Source organism: Raphanus sativus, chromosome 2 (assembly GCF_000801105.2).
Source record: "Raphanus sativus cultivar WK10039 chromosome 2, ASM80110v3, whole genome shotgun sequence".
In the NCBI taxonomy this organism is placed as follows: Eukaryota; Viridiplantae; Streptophyta; class Magnoliopsida; order Brassicales; family Brassicaceae; genus Raphanus; species Raphanus sativus.
In genome coordinates, this window is record NC_079512.1 from 25,291,344 (window position 1) to 25,305,216 (window position 13,873).

The window sequence follows — 13,873 nt, forward strand, 5'->3', positions numbered from 1 at the left end:
CGAGCCAAACAGGAGTATCAACGTAAACAGAAACAACAGTATCAGACCGAGTACGGGCTGCTTTCGCAAGCAAATTCGTACGGTGGTTCATGCCACGCGGTAGAAACGATATAGAAAAACCATCAAACACTTTAGAGAGAATCCAGATTTCTTCTAATTCTGCCTCCACGGAAAGTCATTCTTCTTTTCTTTGTATCAGTTTAAGAAGTTGCAGGCAATCAGTTTCAAAGTGCATCGTGTTATATCCCTTGCCTTTCATCATTTCCATGGCAATATGTTAGATATAATTATTACTATAAATAATTACAAACGCTTTTAAAAAATACTGTAAAATAAAAACGCGTATGCCATTTTAGAGTTTTCCTATATTTTTAATATAAAACAATAGACATACGAAAGGCTCTTGATCAAAAAAAAAGACATACGAAAGGCTCAATAGCAAGCAACATGGCACGTGGGAAGAAACTAAACTTTTTTTTGTGTATAAACTTGCTACCAAGGTTAACATTTTGTAATGAACAATTTTTGTTTTTGATATGTGTATTACGGATCCAGAAAATATTTTAATATAACTAATATAATTAATTTATTTAAATATTAGTATTGTTTATATGTTCATTTTTTCTAAATATTGAAATCTCAAAAGAAATTTTTTTTATCTTTTTCAGTTAATAAAAACAAATTATAATCTTTCATTTTTAGATATTATTTAATTTTTACTGGCTCCAAATTATTATTCAAAAAATAATGCATTCAATAGAACATCTTTTTCTTAATATGTAAAACTAAAAATTTTATTAATTTGAATAACAATAATTTTTTCTTTTAAATAACATTCAGAAAAAATAAAATAAAATTACGTAAATAATATATTTATGTAACTTGAAAATACGAGATAAATCCAACTAACATAAAATTGAAAATATTCGAAATGTTTATTGTATCAAACTGTTGGAAAAAAATAATTGAATGGAAAAGAACTAAAGAGTTAAAATATTAAAGAAGTTAAAATGAAAAACAATATGAAATATAGAAGAAAAGTGGAATCAGAAAAGGAATGCAACAAAATATAAGAAAAAAACAACATGAAGGGAAAAAAAAAGAAATTTGAAAGGTAAACAAAAAGGTAAATAAAAGGAAATGAACAAACAATATAACAAGAAAAAAGGATGCAAAAGGGGGCTGGTGGTGCATCGAGCTGGGGTTGAGTGGGAGCATAAGTAATAATTGAACTAACTAAGCTACTGAACATTTGGTTTTCCCTTAACACAAACCTAAACTGGAGAGTTTAGTGGGGACAGCTGCCCCCTTCGTACATAGTGTACATCCGCCAGTGAACTTTATTGTCGGTGCTATGTATTTTTGACTTCAGCAGCATATGAACAAAACTTAGTTTCACCGCTAAGGTGAATCTCTACATTCACCCACCAATAGGAATTAGTTAGTTGAGATTTGATATCTCTTAAAAAAAAGAAACTAAGTAATAAGAATTTAATTAAATAAAATTATGTTTTCAGATAAATAAAAAATAGTAGCAATTATCAAAAAAATATATTATTTTTAATATTGATAAATCCGTCAGAAAATACTAAATCCTAAATTTTAAATTCTAAACCTTAAATCTTACATTCTAAATACTAAATCCTAAACCCTTGGAAAAAGCCTGAACCCTTGAGCAAATCCTATACACTAAACCCTTAAATTTAAACCAAACCTTAAATCATAAACTAAATCCTAATCCCTAAACTCTAAATCATAACCTCTATACTAAATCTTAAATCCTAAATTCTAAAATAGTTTATGGTTTAGGAGTAAAAGTTTATGATTTAATATTTGTCAAAGAGTTTAGGATTTAGGGTTTCGTGTTTAGAATTTAGGATTTAATATTATGGTTTATGATTAAGGGTTTAGGGTTTAAGATTAACGATTTAGGTATAGGATTTGCCAAAGGGTTCAGGTTTTTTCCAAGGGTTTAGGGTTTAGTATTTAGAATTTAGGGTTTAGGATTTATCAATACTAAATTTTTTTTTTTTTATAACTGCTACTATTTTTTATTTATTTATAATTTATTTCATTAAATTTTTATTACTTGGTTTCCTTTTGTAAAGAGATATCAACTCTTAATTAACTAATTTCTATTGGTGGGTGAATGTAAAGATTCACTTTAGAGGGTTAAGCTAAGTTTTGTTCCAGATGAAACGTTTTCCCAATTATTGTTTGGTTCGCAATTGTATTTTATTATATATTTTATTAAAAGCTTACAACGTATGATATCTCAAAAAAAAAAATTATTAGGTGTGATATTGTTTCATAACTGTGAACATTAGTCGCCATTATGCGTTAGAAGCAGTTATTCTTGGGCCATTATTAGGCTTACAAATAATTTACTAATAAAGTGGGCTCATGCGGCCTCATCAGAATACGGGGACGTCACAGAAGTAGTCTACGTTGAGTAGAGCAGAGCTGGCGTCGGCGGGTGGTGGCGGAGGCGTGATGGAACTTGGAGTCTTGTGCGCACACATATTATAGAGAGTGTAAACCTACGGCGTATTGCCATTGATTCACCTCCGCATCCGGTGGCGCTGGCTCTGGCTCCAGTCCTCGTATATAGTATAATTCACTCTCTCTCCTTTATCTCAACATTTATGTTATGTTTTGATATTGGTTATCATGTTGGTTGCATTATGCAGCAAGAGAATCCCTTATCGCTAGCAAATGTATCAACTAAACTAGAGCTCAAAGAAGTGATGGAATTGCTTCTGAGTAGTCATAAGATCTTGAAGACACACAAAGAGCTTCTAAAGAGGCATATGAATCCACTGAGGAATAAGAAGAAATTCAAGTCCCTTATGCTTCTCTGGCTCATATGATGCACGGTTTATCTTCATCCTCTACTATAGTTTTGGCTTATTGCTAGGATTGTGTTATTGCTGCCCTGTTTTTAACATTTTTTTTGCCGGGGTATCTCTATGTTTTGGTTAACTACTTTGTAGCTTGACACTCTTTTCATTTAATGAAAATTAACATTCTTAGCAAAAACAAAGGAAAAAAAAGAGGCATATGAATCTCTATCATTTGGAATATCTCAATCTTCATATTTTCAGAAACAAATATTTTATTAGCGTGGCTAATGGACAAAATAAAATAATTGGACATTATAGCAATTGAAGCTCTCATCAAATATATATTTCAAGTATAAAATCAAAGTTTGAATATATTGTGTACTTTTACTTTCAGACTTTGATTATAAACGTTGAGATAATAAACGAATGCGAAGAAACTGATTATGAATAAATCAGATCAGAACTTTATTAATAAACTAGATATGAGCCCGTTGCGTTGCAACGGGTTTTGTTTGATGTTTTAATCTAATAAAAAACATATAATAATAAAATATTTTATTATAGTTTTGTGATTGTTTTTTGCATATGTTGTGTGAGATTTATTTTATAGCTTAAAAACAATTGTTACACATAAATATAAGTTAATATATGTATTTTATAATCACGGTTCATAGATGAATTGCTATAAAATTTGTACTTAGATTAGAGAAAAAACTAATTGCCAAATAAAGCCAATCGAGTCAATGACATCATCAAACACTTTCTTATGTAATAATTTAATGTTTTATCGAATAATTTTTAAAAAAAAATTTATGTTAGGATTTGTTTTAAAATGAAGACATTCTATTTTATAAATATTCTTTTTATTTTTGCAATTTTGAAATAAAAATACTATTAAATACTCTTTTACCTTTTTGTTTAGGTTGTAGAATAAGAAAAGAAAATTTTCAAAAATACCATTTTGTATGTACCATTATTCATCTTTACCATCATTAAAAACACATTTTCAAAAATACCTTATTTATTACAAAATTAAAGACTCTTATATCTTTATTTTATATACTTTTCAAAATTCTAACCACAAACTTTAAATCCTAAACCCCCAATTCTAAATCTTAAATCCTAAATCCTCAACTCTAAACCCTAAACCCTAAATTATATACCCTAAATTCAATACCATAAACCCTAAACCCTAAAACCTCAACTATAAACCCTAAATCCTCAACTCTAAACCCTAAACTATATACCATAAACCCTAAAACATCAAATCTAAATCCTAAATCCTAAACATTCAAATCTAAACCCTTCATTAGAAATAGTGGTAAAAGTGGTTAGTGTAAACATGAAAAATAGTACTATGAAAATAGTATTTTTGGCAATTTCTCATAAGAAAACTACTGTTATATAAACTTTTGAAATTTGTCTTCTCTTTGAAATGTCGAAAAAACATTGCTATCAAATAATTATTTCTAATTACTAATAAATAAATTTAAAATTACTTTTTTTTACAATTTGTATCAATACTAATTTTACACTTCTTTCATTAACTATATAATTTTTACTATCATATTCATCATCAAATTCTATCTTAAAATATTATCAAAATAATGTTTTACAATTCTCTTTTGGTTATGACATAAAAATATAATACAAATCTCTTTTGATTAATATTTTTAGAAAGCAAAACAACTATCAGATATTCTTTTACAGTTTTTAAGATTTTTGAAAAAGAAATTAGTATTACATAGTCTTTTACAATTCTATTTTGTCTAGGATGAAAACAAATAAATAAAATTACTATCAAATAATTATTTTCAGTTAATATTAACTATTTTTAAAAGTTCACATTTTTAAGATTAGGCTTTTTCAATATCAGTATTATTTTTACAAATTTTCTTGTTAATTAAAAATCTTTAGTATCATATTTAACATTAATTTTTCAAAGTAAAAATTATTATTGAGTAAAAATTTACAATTCTCTCTGGTCAGGATTTAAAAAAAAAATCTTATTTGGTAAAGTTTAAAAAAGATTTTTTTTTATAAATCTCTTTTATTTATGATTTTAGGAAAAAAATATTTTCAAATTTAAAAAATTTAACATTTAAGTTTACTATTTATAAAATTGTAATTATAATATCTTAGACTTTTGCTTATACATAAATCTTCTGATAAAGTATATAAATGAAAGTTACAAATTATTAAACATGCAACTGATGTTCTCTCAGTAAATCTTATCTGAAATTTATGATCTGAGACTTTGTAGATTTTATTGCAATCTTGCATATTAAAATTGCTGATTTCAATAACGGCTCATTCGCGTAATCCATCTCCAAACTTTTCAATAAGAGAATGAAGCACACAACCTTGAATATTATTTTTCTACTACATCAACAAACTATATATTTAATAAAAAAACTATTTTAGATATTTTTATAAAAATTTTAAAATTATTTACCTTTTCATCGAGTAAGAGAAAATTCATTCCCACTTTCTAGTGAGACGAACTACGGTATGACGATAATCACGTTTTTTGTTTAACTAATCTAGTATTAAATAACTTGCTGAAATCATCATCTATGTAATTAATATAGGAAGCATGATAATATGAACACAACAATTCAAAATCAATTCTATGAAGAAAAGAAGATGCGGCAAAGAAGATATAGAACATCACCTTATATTTTTCTTGAATCAATATTTATGTTTGGTGATCAAATATGAGAGATTTTACTTTTATATATATATGTGTGTGAATAATCATAGTTCCTCTTGGGCTATGTTTTTTTAAAAGAATTAGGACTTAAAAAAAGGAAAATTAACATTAAACAATCTTTGACATTTTTTTGTTTAAGTTGCCTTTTTATTTCAAAAGTTATCTTTTCACGATTTTAGGAAAAGAAAATTAGTTTTAAATAAATTAGTTTTACAAAAATAAATTAGTTTTACAAATTTGTTTTGGTATAGGTTTTAGGAAAATTAATTTTAAGTAAATTAGTTCAATAAATAGTTTTACAAATTAGTTTTGGTATAGGTTTTTGTTAAAAATAAAATTACTATTAACTTTTTAATAAATCGTTTTATCATGTGAATTTTTAGGTTTATAAAAGAAAATTAACATTAAATAGTCTTTGACATTTTTCCTGGTTTATATTTTTAAACGGATGATTACAATTTTTTAATAAGATTATATTTTCTTTATTGAGAGTAGGAAAATAGGAAAATTAGTGTTAAATATTGTATAAATTTAATTTAGTATATAAGATTTGTACAAAACAAAAGTTACTATTTTAAAAAACTCTTTACGAAATTTTCTTTATTATGAAAGTAAAAAAATAGAAAAATTAATGTTAAATATTTCACAAATTTATTTTGGTATATAGGTTTTGTAAAAATGGATAATTATTAATTACAAAAACTCTTTTTAATTAATTTGGTTTCATATTTTAACACATGTTGCAATCTAAAAAATATAACCGTCGTGATCGTGTTAATTAGTAACTTTGAAAACTAAGCTTTATATAATAAGATATTTAGTATTAAGTTTCTCTAAAAATAAAGCAAACTGCCCTTGGCCCAATGAATAAGGCGTTAGACTTCTACTCAAAGGATTTTGGTTCAAATACCACCGGTCGTGTAATGTTATTTTAAAGTTCCTCCTATCGTTTCTATATTTGGAGGGATATATGATGTTCCCTCCGATTTACCATTTAAGTCCCCCTATTATGGGTTTTGAAGTTTCTAATTTGCAAACCCATTGAAATTTATTACTCTGCTTCTTCCATTGACTGAAATATCCATTTGTAAGTTTTCTAACTATCCCATTAAAAATTAACTGTTCTGCAAGTAACTCTTCTGTAAATATTTAAGTTATTCTATAATGTTATATTTTTCACAGCCAAACAATTCTAAAATATATCAAAAACTATAATCATTACTATTTAGATCCACCAAACTCTGTCAGCATATTAAATTATTCATCAGTACTAGTATTTAGGTCCACAGATTTCCATCGATAAATTGGAAAAAAATGTTTTTTCGTAATTAATTTTAATTTATTTGTGACTTTTGTAAGTTACTTTGCAATGTATAAGTGGGTTAGGCTTATGGAACCTGTTCCCCCTTTTTACTATATATGTCTAGTAAAATTCCTACACACTAAATTTGCACAGAACAATTGAGTTGTGCACATTGTTATTATATAGGAACAATTAAGTTGTGCATAGACCTGGGCAAATATTGAGTATCCGGGTTTTTGAAGATATTTGTGATTTGCTTCGTATGTTACGGATATTTAATTTTTTGATTTGCTTTGATTCGTAAAAATATGGATATTTAAAAAAACGAATATCCAGAAAATAAATAGATATTTGCGGATATTTACGAATATTTAAGGATATCCCATATGTTTTGATTAATACAGATAATCTTAAAAAATCTATACAAGTTTGTTTTGTAAAATATTTTTTGCATGGTATATAAGATAAAAAATAAAAAAGTAATGAATCTACATATTTTGTAAAAAGTTTAAACTTAGTTAACAATTAAAATAACACAAAACTTTTAAAAAATTATAATTGCCATAAAAAAGTTCTTCTTTTTATGTAATACTTTATATAAATAATAATGTGAATAGAGTTTGTCAAATCATATGTTAGAATAATAATTACATAATTTTATACATTTAAAACTTTAAATATTATCAAGATATACATGTATTTATATATTGTCGGATCGGATATCCACTTCCAAAATTTTTAATATTTGTGATTTGCTTCGATTTTAACAGATATTGATTTTTAGTTTGATTTACTTCAGAAGTTTACGGATATCCGGAATTTTTGGATCGAATCGATATGAATAACGAATCGAATCAAATTTAACGGATAAAATGTTCAGTCCTAGTCATGTACATGTAGTAAAAAATGGTTGTGAATGGTAAGCACAAAAAGAAAATGATGAAATGAAGATCAATGGAATATGACAAATAAGATATAGGGAAAAATCATCTCATTCCCTTCTTATGATATTATTTTAATCTAGTAACTTGAAATTATTATATTCTATGAGCAATTTTATTTATATATTGTTATTTTATTATGAATTTACTTAGTTTCTCGTTTTCTTCCTTTTCCATATGTTCTTGAGTGGTCTAAGCTGTTAAAGGGTAATTAATTAGATTCAGTCCCGCGATCTCAGAATTCTGTAAGATCTTACCCTAAAAGCATCGATATACAGTAGTACTTCTCAAGTGATAATAAAGTGACCAGTAAAGTTTAGATCCACCAAGAAGATGGGGGACCTTTCTCTTGATTACCGATCTTAGTAACTAACGGATAAAAATAAAAATAAAATATATTTTTTAAGTTTAAGAAAAGAAAAAAATAAAATCTTCTAAGTATTAATATATAATTTTATAAGAAGTCCCAAAGAACAACAACAACAGGATTTTTTTTTTAACAAGGGGTTCGAAAACGGATGCGATGGCACTACGCCGCGTTTAACTCAACCGACTAATTTTCCTGGTCCGGAATCAGCCGACACTAAAACCCACTATCCAAGGGACATGATGGCACCTATGCCACGCTTAACTCATCTTGGAGAAGACGTAAAGCATTCTGTGACCACAGTAATATTCGAACCCGGATTTTTATTAGCGTTGTAACTTCCTCAAAACCATTAGCCCACCATCACGTGGTTAACAACGGGAATTCGTTGTTCTCTGTACTTGGTTCTCCTCAATATCTGAGTTTCTAGTTCTGTCTGTTTTTGGCATGCACGAGACTGTTAAAAAGGTTTTTGCGGATACTATTTAACTTCGTCGACCGTATTAACATATTAAATTATGTTTTTTGTTCTTCAAAGGCTGTAATTATTTCTGTAAAATCATTTATCATGAACCCAGTTGATTACCTTGTGGTTCTTAACATCTTTTATTACTAAATGGAAAACTAAGAACCGTTAGTCTGCTCGAATAGTTTTTCTTTATCTGAATAAAGAATATTTCAGTCTATGTTTTTTTTAAACCGGCTTCATTTTCAGTCTATGTTTTCAGTTTCATAGGTGAAAATATTGATTTACAAAACTTTCACTTCTCATAAAGTGGATTTTACTTCTCACAACCCATTCATAACATTAAAAGACACCGTATATGAGTTATAAACACACAGAACAATATAATTTTTGCAGTTACAAAAGAGAACAATATAATTTTGGGTTATAGAACGTAGCTTACTTTTCGCCCATATCAAAACTTTTATGAAGAGTCTTTTGCTGTGACAAAAAAAAAATGAAGAGTCTTTTGCAGACATAGTAAAATTTCATTAAGAGAAAAGAGAGTATGATAAGTTGTTATCCAACGAACCCTTTACAATGAATGCAATCATCCAAATTCATTGAAATTTCTATTAAAAATAACACTAGGAAAATTGTGATGTCTCATCTTTCAAGAGTTTAGGCTCAAAAGCTTCTCTATTTCTTATACACTGTCGTTAGTTTACAACTCATTCCTTATCATCAAACTCTGTTCAAACCCTATCTACTTTTAACATACAAAAAGATTCATTTTCTCTCCCCCTCTAGCTCTCTCTCTGACACTGTTACACATCAACCATTTGTTGAGCAATTGAATATGAGAGAGACAGATTTTGTGTAGAACTGCAAGTTAATAAAAGAATGTGGGGCTAAAGAAAGAAAGACGAGTACACAGTAGATGAGGACAATGAGACTTAGTTTTCAAACTTGTTCTTTGTTTTGGCTTTTATTGGTCATATCAGACTCTTTATATATAGATGATCTACTTAGCTCTCTGTGGTGATTCTTAGCTTTCAAATGTAGCTTTTGGCCTCACCCTATACTCTATATATATATATATATATATACAGGTTAACTACTGCACATTTACATGGTTATGGACTTGCCACTAGTGACAACTATTTTGCATATCAATTTACACACACATATATGTATAAAGTAAATTTAGATGGTGTATATAAGACAAAACAATAACTGAAAATCTTAGGACCAAGAATGGAGATACAACCAAAGGAGAAGGGAACCACACTGTCTGTTTTATTGAGTTTTTGGGGACCATTAGCTTCTTTCAATCTTTTCTCTTTCACATATTTTAAGCTTAACTTTGTCAAAAATAAGCGGAAAACAACCATTAAAATCCTGAACTTTCAAATTAAAGCAAAAAACCTCCAACTTATGTTTGAGCTAAAAAAAATCTTCAATTTTCAAATATTGGCAATTTTTTTTTTGGACAACAAATATTGGCAATTTTAACTATCATATTTTATTGATTCAGCCATTTAAGAAACCTGAATTTTCAACGGTTAAACTCGATTATAAAAATAGATGTCGTTACTCTCTAAACGATGTTAAAAAAATTAGTTGTTTTGCTTCTTTAAACACTTAAAATATATTTTTCGTAAACTAAAGCCCCAAATTGACTACATATTCTTCACTCAAAAATGAGGAAGATGAAGTCGATTTACGGTTCATTTGGCAAAAAAAAAAGAAAAGATGCTTTGAGTGTTTACAAAAGCAAAACGAGGTTATTGATTAATGTTTAATCATCTTTTAAAATAATTTTGTTTAAAAAGTTAAAAGACATGTATTTTTTCAATCAAATTTAACAGTTGATTATTCAGATTTTTTAAATGGTCGAGTCAATAAATATGATAGTTAAAATGACTAATATTTGAAAGTTGAAGATTTTTTATCTTAAACATAAATTGGAGATTTTTTAGATTTAATTTGAAAGTTCATAGTTTTAATGGTTGTTTTCTCAAAATAAGTACCCCCATATATTAATACATTAAATTACATATATTTATTAAATCTCATAAATATTCCTTCATTTTTCCTTTCAGCTACATTTATATTTCCACGTCTATAAAAGTCAGTCAATTAAGACGGTGGTTTTAATGTTATCGCCCACAAGTAGATCTATGTAAATGTTAAAAAGTTCCAAGTTTAGAAGATCCTTTAAATACTCCATTAATTAATCCAGACAGAATGTCATTTACCGTTTATCAGCTAACTATCTTTTAAAGCAAATGTTTGGTCCATTCACACACGGCTAGTGATTTTCTAAAATTATTCTAACAATTTTTTCTCTAATATAATCCTAAATTTTTCTCTATTATACTTTTTAGTGAATAAATTGTATAATTAAAACCTCATAAATTTTTTATATATAATATCTAAGAAACGCACATATGTATGTATATATATAAACGACGGGTTTTCCTAATGTTTATCATTTATTTTTATGTAAAGAAAATTAGATTTGTGCACAAAAAATGTAAAGAAAAATACGAAATATTCGTGAATTCCAAGTTTGACCCCTTGGATACAACAAAATATGTCAACATATATCAACGTTAGCGAGATGATGTATAATGATTGATGATGTGCAAGTATGCAAAACTATGTCACACTTTCCTTTTCGATCTTTAGATTCCGAAACAAAAAGCACTGTTAGGTTGCTCCTTATTAGGTGAAAAAAACTCACAGAATACAACGTATCACTCCCTTTCCATCACTACTTTTATATCTTCTCCCTCTAAAATGCATATCCTAATTATATATATCTTGCTCTGAACACGGCATGCTTTCACACTTTGTTTCAGTATCCAAAAGACAAAGTGTATTCAAGAGAACCTTCTTCTCACGCCTCTCTTACTTCTTTCCTGTGGTCCATCAAAACCCTAGTTTTTTCTTTTAATTCTCCATTTATAAGATCCTATAACGTTCATGCTTTTTAGCCATCTCTCATATCTTTATATATATACCAAGATTCACAAGAACCGAAAAGAAAACAAAAGAAATGGAATGGTCAATGACAAGCAACGTGGAAAACGTGAGAGTTGCTTTTATGCCGTCGTCATGGCCGGAGTCGAGCTCGTTTAACTCGCTTCATAGCTTCAACTGTGATCCTTATGCAGGTATATGCACACAATTATTATTATATATATAGACCCTATATTTAATTGCATATATATAGTTGCTTTTGTTTCTTTGATTTAGTTGTATACATGGTCCTATCTCTTTTATGGCTTTGTTGTATTGGGGTAAGGTTTTCAATCCATATATATATTCACCTAAATGTTAGTGTATGTTGTAAATGCCAATATAATTTCACGTTTGACAAGTTCATGGACTTCGTTTTCGCCACAACAAATCCATGAACTAAAAAAAAAAACTTCTTTCCCCACTTTCAGTTGTTCCATTTTTGTTTTCGATTGGTTGTACGCGATCTATATTGCGAAAGTGTTCCGAGGCATCATTCCACATACCTTGGAATATGTTACCTAAAAACCTTCTGAGATGAAAAGTTCAGATGTTCTTTTCTTCAGTCGAGAAAAAAAATTAATATATAAGTTTCTTCTTCTTATTGGGATTCAAAGTACTTTGTCTCTTCTTGGGATCAAAAGTGTAACAAGTTAAAACGTTAGTGTTGAAAGTTTGAGATTCGTTTGTGTTGAAAAAAAAGGAGATTCGTTTATGTTCACTCTATAAAAGAATGAGGATTCTTTTTTCATAACTCATGGATATTTGTTACTATTTTTGTGTATTTTTCTAAGTTTTCAATTTTTCAACTTTTTGGATGAGAAAAACAAACTGTTGTAGCAGGAAATTCATACACGCCTACCGACACGCAGACCGGACCGGTTATATCTGTGCCGGAATCAGAAAGGATCATCAATGCGTACCGATTCCCGAGCAACAAGAAGGAGATGATAAAGAAGAAGAGACTAACGAGTGGACAATTAGCTTCACTTGAACAGAGTTTTCAAGGAGAGATCAAACTAGACTCAGACAGGAAGCTGAAGCTGTCTAGAGAGCTTGGCTTGCATCCACGTCAGATAGCTGTTTGGTTCCAAAACCGCCGTGCAAGGTGGAAGGCGAAGCAGCTCGAGCAGCTGTACGATTCGCTTAGGCAAGAGTACGACATCGTTTCTAGAGAGAAGCAGATGCTACATGAGGAGGTCTGTGTACCATATTGCATTGTTTTAAATATTACGGGCTCTCGTTTGTTTTGTCCCTTAACTTCTTGATTTTATTTTTATTATTGTAGAGAACGTACCCCTCCAACAAATTGAATTGTGACGCAGGTAAAGGAGCTGAGAGCTGTACTAAGAGACCAAACACTGATCAAGAAGCAGATCTCCGGTGGGGAAGACACGACTGAGATTCCCTCGGTGGTGATAGCTCAACAAAGAATGGAAAATCTAAACAGTAATCAAATCAGTGGAGGAAATAAGATTTACGGTATTGATCAATACAACAATTCGATGGTCGTTGCTTCCTCTTGCTGGCCGCCTTGCCCGTGATAGCATGTTGCTGATCATAGAGACAGAGAGAGAGAATGTCTCTAACATAGCTTAAGACTAGGCAGGGACTTTAAGTGTGTTTAGATTAAGACAAGCTTTTGTTCATCGTACCGTCTTAAAACATAAATGAAAACAGTGTCCCAGACACAACGCTATTTTCCTTCCTTATTTGAAAGTTGCCTTTGCCTTTCTGTTGCGTGGCTACAACTTCTAGCTTTTTTGCTTTCCTATTTTCCTTCGACTTCTTGACCACTTCCTCAATTAAACTGTATACCAAATAACGATATTGTGGAATTAATAGACATGCAAATGCTCATCTTATGAACAGCTAAATGAAAAAAACACTTAATTTCTATAGTAGATTGTCCTGAAAAGGGGAAAAAACTACCTTCATATGCTACTTCTCGTACAAGACTGTTCATATGAGCTTTGAAGAATGCTTTCGTTTTAAATTCTAAAACTTGAAAACCTAAAACGATCAATTTAGAAAATCCAAAGGTTAGAAACTGAAAGGATAAAAGTGATGTTAATGTTATACTTGAAGTCAAGAACCAGAAGAACGTGGAAGAACGTGGAGATCATCATCTCTCATGAAAGGACAAAGTAGCAGGCTAGCAGCCCCATACCATAGAGGCATAAAACGGGACCCGCATAGAAACAGTCTTAACAGATTATTATCAAAATAGAAAC

General features: G+C 29.1%; 1 protein-coding gene across 2 annotated transcripts; it reads left to right on the forward strand.

The window, feature by feature from the left end:
- The first annotated feature begins 11,515 nt into the window (after window positions 1-11,515).
- Window positions 11,516-13,345, forward strand: LOC108829247 (putative homeobox-leucine zipper protein ATHB-51). 2 transcript variants are annotated; one of them, XM_018602911.2, is made up of 3 exons: window positions 11,516-11,794; window positions 12,483-12,838; window positions 12,965-13,345. In XM_018602911.2, exons 1-3 carry the CDS (start codon window positions 11,677-11,679, stop codon window positions 13,181-13,183), a joined length of 693 nt encoding a protein of 230 aa, XP_018458413.1. In that variant the 5' UTR covers window positions 11,516-11,676; the 3' UTR covers window positions 13,184-13,345. The 2 variants fall into 2 exon arrangements, with proteins under 2 accessions (XP_018458413.1, XP_018458412.1); XM_018602910.2 differs by having other exon boundaries at window positions 11,517-11,794; window positions 12,480-12,838.
- The last annotated feature ends 528 nt before the right edge of the window (window positions 13,346-13,873 follow it).

What these genes read in the sequence shown, in the direction of transcription:
- LOC108829247 (XM_018602910.2), top strand. Translation starts at nt 11,677, where the DNA reads ATGGAATGGTCAATGACAAGCAACGTGGAAAACGTGAGAGTTGCTTTT. An exon ending in CAACTGTGATCCTTATGCAG is followed by an intron (nt 11,795 to 12,479) that starts GTATATGCACAC and finishes AAACTGTTGTAG; the next exon opens with CAGGAAATTCATACACGCCT. An exon ending in AGCAGATGCTACATGAGGAG is followed by an intron (nt 12,839 to 12,964) that starts GTCTGTGTACCA and finishes ATTGTGACGCAG; the next exon opens with GTAAAGGAGCTGAGAGCTGT.